This window comes from Salvelinus alpinus, chromosome 4 (assembly GCF_045679555.1).
Source record: "Salvelinus alpinus chromosome 4, SLU_Salpinus.1, whole genome shotgun sequence".
Taxonomy (NCBI): Eukaryota; Metazoa; Chordata; class Actinopteri; order Salmoniformes; family Salmonidae; genus Salvelinus; species Salvelinus alpinus.
In genome coordinates, this window is record NC_092089.1 from 17,829,981 (window position 1) to 17,836,642 (window position 6,662).

At 44.5% G+C, this 6,662-nt stretch overlaps 1 protein-coding gene across 2 annotated transcripts in view; it reads right to left on the minus strand.

The window, feature by feature from the left end:
* The window catches only part of taf2 (TAF2 RNA polymerase II, TATA box binding protein (TBP)-associated factor), a 46,427-nt gene extending 40,010 nt beyond the window's left edge, over positions 1–6,417 (minus strand). For both annotated transcript variants that reach the window (XM_071395775.1, XM_071395776.1), the window contains exons 1-8: positions 5,764–6,417; positions 5,567–5,621; positions 4,269–4,429; positions 3,805–3,923; positions 3,363–3,504; positions 2,587–2,818; positions 1,169–1,353; positions 497–610 (exon numbers count right to left, since the gene is read on the minus strand). In XM_071395775.1, coding sequence (XP_071251876.1) covers positions 497–610; positions 1,169–1,353; positions 2,587–2,818; positions 3,363–3,504; positions 3,805–3,923; positions 4,269–4,429; positions 5,567–5,621; positions 5,764–5,828 — 1,073 coding nt within the window. In that variant the 5' untranslated portion in view covers positions 5,829–6,417. The remainder of the gene's footprint in view (positions 1–496; positions 611–1,168; positions 1,354–2,586; positions 2,819–3,362; positions 3,505–3,804; positions 3,924–4,268; positions 4,430–5,566; positions 5,622–5,763) is intronic.
* Between the last annotated feature and the right edge of the window lie 245 nt (positions 6,418–6,662).

Genomic DNA, 6,662 nt, shown 5'->3' on the forward strand with positions numbered 1-6,662 from the left:
TATAATCCGTCTGGTATTACTCAGTACCTGTAGGCTGCTCCACCACTATAATCCGTCTGGTATTACTCAGTACCTGTAGGCTGCTCCACCACTATAACCCGTCTGGTATTACTCAGTACCTGTAGGCTGCTCCACCACTATAATCCGTCTGGTATTACTCAGTACCTGTAGGCTGCTCCACCGCTATAATCCGTCTGGTATTACTCAGTACCTGTAGGCTGCTCCACCACTATAACCTGTCTGGTATTACTCAGTACCTGTAGGCTGCTCCACCACTATAATCCGTCTGGTATTACTCAGTACCTGTAGGCTGCTCCACCACTATAATCCGTCTGGTATTACTCAGTACCTGTAGGCTGCTCCACCACTATAACCCGTCTGGTATTACTCAGTACCTGTAGGCTGCTCCACCACTATAACCCGTCTGGTATTACTCAGTACCTGTAGGCTGCTCCACCACTATAATCCGTCTGGTATTACTCAGTACGTTACTCACCAGGACATCCTGGAGATGAAGCAGCCAAAGAACTGCTGGGCCAGAGCCTGAGCTAAACACTGTCTGGTCAGGGGGGTCTGGTCTATGATCAGGGCACTGTGGAGCAGATTAGTACTGAGAGGAGAGAGAGAGAGAGGGGGGGGCAAGAGAGAGAGAAGGGAGAGGGAAGAGAGACAGAGGGGGGGGGTGAGAGAGAGAGGGGGGCGAGGGAGAGGGAAGAGAGACAGAGGGGGGGGGGGGCAAGAGAGAGGGTGGGGGGCAAGAGAGAGAGAGAAGGGAGAGCGAGCAAGGGGGAGAGGGAGAGAGCGGGGTACGGGAGAAGAAAAACCATGTTCAGTTTGACTTGTGCCAAAACAAGTCAGCATTATGAAAAGTGAAAGCGAGAAATGAATGGATGAGGAGAGCTGTTCTTTGTCCCCGAGGGAAACTGCAAAAGCACCTGAGGTGCAGGGTCTTAACCGAGTAAATATTGACGTAATAGTTCTAAAATCAAACTATTTTCAGTGACAAACTCGTGGAAAATGTCAGACGTTAAAACAAACAGTGAGAAGTTTCCACAATACGATGTAAATATCCAAACGTTGTGAAACATCGTTCTAAAAGTAAACATGTTTTGTTGATGGAGAGTAAAGACACATAAAGAACGGTATCGGGACGAGAGACTGTCGCCACCTGAAGATGCTCATGGACGCGTAGGAAGACACCTGGACGTAGGCCTCGTCCACAAACACAGTCTTGAAGCAGGAGTAAGGATATCGACAGGTCAGGATCTCCTCGTAGAACTCAAAGATCTCATGCAGGTAGGACATGGAGTGTTTCAACAGGGGCAGGAGCTGAGGCAAACAGAAGTGGGTCACCTGGGAAAAGGAAACGTATCTTTAAAAGGTGTCAACGCGGCAACATTACAGAAGTTCCCTCTGGGGGGGGTGGGGGGGGGGGGGTACACTTATTCTGTTTCTGTTGTATTCTATTCTATCAAAACGTATGTTTGAAGAGAACCATCTTGGACAATATGTCAGTATAGCACGCCGGGTTCCTAGACTGATTGACACATCCTTGAAGCTGCTTCAACCAACAGAGTAGAAGGAGTCATTCTCCACCTAGTGGTCGTAGGTGGAAAGGAAATCTGCTTCAATATACACCGAGTGGACAAAACATTAAGAACACCTGCGAGTTCAATGACACAGCCTGACCAGGTGAATATAGGTGAACGCTATGATCCCTTACTGATGTCACTTTGTTAAATTCACTTCAATCCGTGTAGATGAAGGGGAGGAGACGGGTTAAAGAAGGATTTTTAAGCCTTGAGACATTGATTGTGTATGTGTGTCATGCAGAGTGGGAATGGGCAAGACAAAAGATTTAAGTGCCTTTGAACAGGGTATGGTAGTAGGTGCCAAGCGCACCGGTTTATGTCAAGAACTGCAATGCTGCTGGGTTTTTCTACACACACACACCCACCCACCCACAAACAGTTTCCCGTGTGGATCAAGAAGAATGGTCCACCACCCAAAGGACATCCAGCCAACTGGACACAACTGTGGGAAGCATTGGAGTCAACATGGGCCAGCATCCCTGTGGACCACTTCCGACACCTTGTAGAGTAGATGCCCCGACGAAGGTGTTCCTAATGTTTTGTACCCTCAGTGTATATGTCAACATATTTCACCCTACATGGTTGCCTGCCTCTATTCTCTACGGGCTTCTACTAAATCCATTTTCCTTTCAGAACACCCTACCTGCTTCTACTAAATCCATTCTCCTTTCACAACACCCTACTGGCTTCTACTAAATCCATTCTCCTTTCACAACACCCTACTGGCTTCTACTAAATACATTTTCCTTTCACAACACCCTACTGGCTTCTACTAAATACATTCTCCTTTCAGAACACCCTACTGGCTTCTACTAAATCCATTCTCCTTTCACAACACCCTACTGGCTTCTACTAAATCCATTCTCCTTTCACAACACACTACTGGCTTCTACTAAATACATTCTCCTTTCACAACACACTACTGGCTTCTACTAAATCCATTGTGATGGGTAATACTGGGTTTCTATGCAATGCTTTTGCACACACACAGTACCTCATGCATGTAGGGGTCGACCAGGATCTCAAAGGGCCCGACAGACAGTGAGATGTTGGAGGCGGCGGTGGGGATGGGGAGGACGTAGTGGAAGGTCTTCTTCCTCATGTCATGGGTATAGACCGTCTCTACCAAGTCCCCACAGGACACAGCCACCATAGAGGCATCCACTGTGAACTCCAGCTTCCAGGTGCACAGCTCAGAGTACGAGTCCACACAGGGGAACCAGAATCTGGGAGAGGAAGGCCGGTGGACAACAGTGTAGTTAGTCAAGGAGCAAGGAAGGATGAGGCTTGTGACAACATATCTGATAGTATTACATGGAGGAGAATAAGAAGGAATGAAAGCGAGAGAGTAGAGAGTGACAGAGAGAGAGGAGAGAGATAGAGAATGACAGAGAGAGACAGAGAACAAAGAGAGAGAGAGAATGACAGAGAAAGAGAGAAGATAGAGGAGAAAGAGAGAGAGAGAATGACAGAGAACAGGGAGAAGAGAAAGAGAAGATAGAAGAGAAAGAGAGAGAGAGAATGACAGAGAGAAAGAGAAGATAGAGGAGAAAGAGAGAGAGAGAATGACAGAGAGAAAGAGAAGATAGAGGAGAAAGAGAGAGAGAGAATGAGAATGACAGAGAACAGGGAGAAAGAGAAGATAGAGGAGAAAGAGAGAGAGAGAATGACAGAGAGAAAGAGAAGATAGAGGAGAAAGAGAGACACTAGACCAGCGTAGACAGCACAGAGAATAAAGTCTCAATATGACATCCATGTCTCCCTCCCCACCTTGTGGAGTTCTGGTATCCGAAGGAGAAGACGTGTGCTCCTCTCTCAGCCATGCTCCCCTCTACGTCAGGCACCACAAAGTGAAGGCCTCCTTTAGGCTGGTCCAGAGAGAACTCGATGTACACCTTCAGCACATTCATCTCTGAAGACATACAAACAGTCAATTATCTACAGGGCACTAAGTTCAATTGTACATAAACAATACTTTAAAGCTTCTGATGCTATGCATTAAGCTAAGAGCATTGCAGGACCTTAGCCTGGTTCCAGGTGTGTTTGTGCTATATAAACAGATCTAGGACCAACCAGGCTATCAGAATACACCTTGAACCTTTATATTCAAACTACAGAGCCAAGACTCAAGTCAGATGCACCGAGGTCATAATGTAGATGAACCCAATTCAGAGACAACATTTCACTGGAACAAGACGAGGTTCTGTATTACCGTCTCCTTGCTTCCACAGCTCCGAGGGGACTTTGATGACCAGCTCGCCGTGTCCAGCATCTGGGTCCACGGCGCTGACTGCTGCTGTGTAGGCACTGGAGAAATAGTTCAGGTTCCTCCTGCAAGGGACAGGGCAGAGAGAAGAAGAGGTGAGGACTTATGGGAAGTCAGTGTTATGAAAGTAGCTGTGTAATACAGGGGTGACTCTCAAGTCTTCTCCTTGATTAATCCTGTCCTCCTCCCTCCACTTTACATACATTTATGTAATTTAGCAGGCACTCTTATACAGAGCAACTTAGTGTGCCTTCCACTAAGGTCGATAAAACAACCACATATCACAGTCATTGTTTCTTGTGAAAACATCAGAAAGAAGAACATTGGAGGATGAGATGTACTGTTGTTCTCTGTTTCCTTCATGGAGAGTTATGAATACTAGACCATGTGTGTATGAGGACAATACTTACTGCTTGGACTCGTGGTGGCAGACCTCTAGAGTAGGGTCATTGTAAATGAATGGTGCTTCTAGGTCGTTGACTCTGACCCTGTAGATCCTGCACTGCTTGCTGTTGAGTTTGATCCGGTTCAGGTTGACCACAGTTGGGAAGATGGTCAGCTCCACAAAGCCCTGTCAAATAGAGGGGTGTGTCAGTTGACAAGGATGAGAAACTAGACTGGTTCTACACGGCCAAATGACTTAGACTACATATATTTATACTGTTGTTTTCAATGTCTCTCAGTAGAAATATGTTTGGTTCTTAGTCATTTGGCTAGGTTCTACAGATACAACAGGGATATAGTCTACAGCTAGGTTCTACATATACAACAGGGATATAACCTACACTAGGTTCTACAGATACAACAGGGATATAGTCTACAGCTAGGTTCTACAGATACAACATGGATATAGTCTACAACTAGGTTCTACAGATACAACAGGGATATAGCCTACAGCTAGGTTCTACAGATACAACAGGGATATAGTCTACAGCTAGGTTCTACAGATACAACATGGATATAGTCTACAACTAGGTTCTACAGATACAACAGGGATATAGTCTACAGCTAGGTTCTACAGATACAACAACAGGGATATAGTCTACAGCTAGGTTCTACAGATACAACAGGGATATAGTCTACAGCTAGGTTCTACAGATACAACAGGGATATAGCCTACAGCTAGGTTCTACAGATACAACAACAGGGATATAGTCTACAGCTAGGTTCTACAGATACAACAACAGGGATATAGTCTACAGCTAGGTTCTACAGATACAACAACAGGGATATAGTCTACAGCTAGGTTCTACAGATACAACAGGGATATAGTCTACAGCTAGGTTCTACAGATACAACATGGATATAGTCTACAACTAGGTTCTACAGATACAACAGGGATATAGTCTACAGCTAGGTTCTACAGATACAACAACAGGGATATAGCCTACAGCTAGGTTCTACAGATACAACAGGGATATAGTCTACAGCTAGGTTCTACAGATACAACAGGGATATAGCCTACAGCTAGGTTCTACAGATACAACAACAGGGATATAGTCTACAGCTAGGTTCTACAGATACAACAGGGATATAGCCTACAGCTAGGTTCTACAGATACAACATGGATATAGTCTACAACTAGGTTCTACAGATACAACAACCGGGATTTAGACTAAGTGATGGTGATGAGAAACAGCATTTTATTGCGGGTACTTGGGGGAACTATAGTTAACGAATATATTTACTACGATATAACGTCACTTACAATCACAGACTTTCTTTGGAAGTTGATGTTGTTGATGCAGACAACCTGGTGAGTCGTGTAGGAATAAACATGACATATAACAGGTTAACACATTGAGGAATAACGTCGCTGCAGTATTATATAATGTTCCAAGTAATAACTTAAGGACAAACGTGTGGGCACAGCTAACTAAGCCAAAGGTAATAGAAAATACTTATAATTTAAAAGGCCGCGGGCTCTCAAATCCCTTGTCCTTCTTCCTGTTCATCTTGATGTCATGCATTGATACGGTATATGAATTTGATCATGTTCGTTAACTACGGGTTTGACGGGATGGTCGTGTGGACTGGAAAGTTCTTCCTGTATCCACAAAAAAAAGCACCAGTGATGCCCAAGGCTTTCCACGCATTAAATATTGTAAGACAATTGTAATAATTTAAGCGACTATCTTGCTAGCTAGCTATATTTCCAGTACTAATAAATCCCAATGTAATGAATTCATGCGCAGTGAATGTGGCGGTTTAGCTAGCTAACGTTAGTCAGTTGGCTAGTGCTAACGTTAGCTAGTTAACAGCCAACGATAACACAACACTTCCAGCCATTCTTCCCCGCCGGCTGTCTGTGCAATGCTATCAGCGTCTCAAACGCATTTTCCAGATATGCACGCTACCAAAGAATATCATTCAGCTTTGCAAGAATCAATTCGGCTTCAAATGAGCATTTTTGTCAATGTTGAGTTCCAAAAACATTCAACAATATTCTCTCCGTCCGACCGACCGCTCAAAGTTCTTCTTCATGTTTTGTGATTTTAAAATGGCGGTTGACAACCAAAAGGCGCATTACCGCCACCAACTGGACTGGAGTGTTAATCCATTACACTTTACTGGTCGAAGTGTTGTGATTGTTGAGCGGTCGTCACTCGTTACCAAATCCACAAAGTCGTAAACCCCGCCCATTTCGACAATTTAACTTTTTTATTTTACCTTTATTTAACTAGGCAAGTAAGTTAAGAACAAATTCTTATTTTCAATGACGGCCTAGGAACCGTAGGTTTACTGCCTTGTTCAGGGGCAGAACGACAGATTTTTACCTTGTCAGCTCGGGAATAGATCTTGCA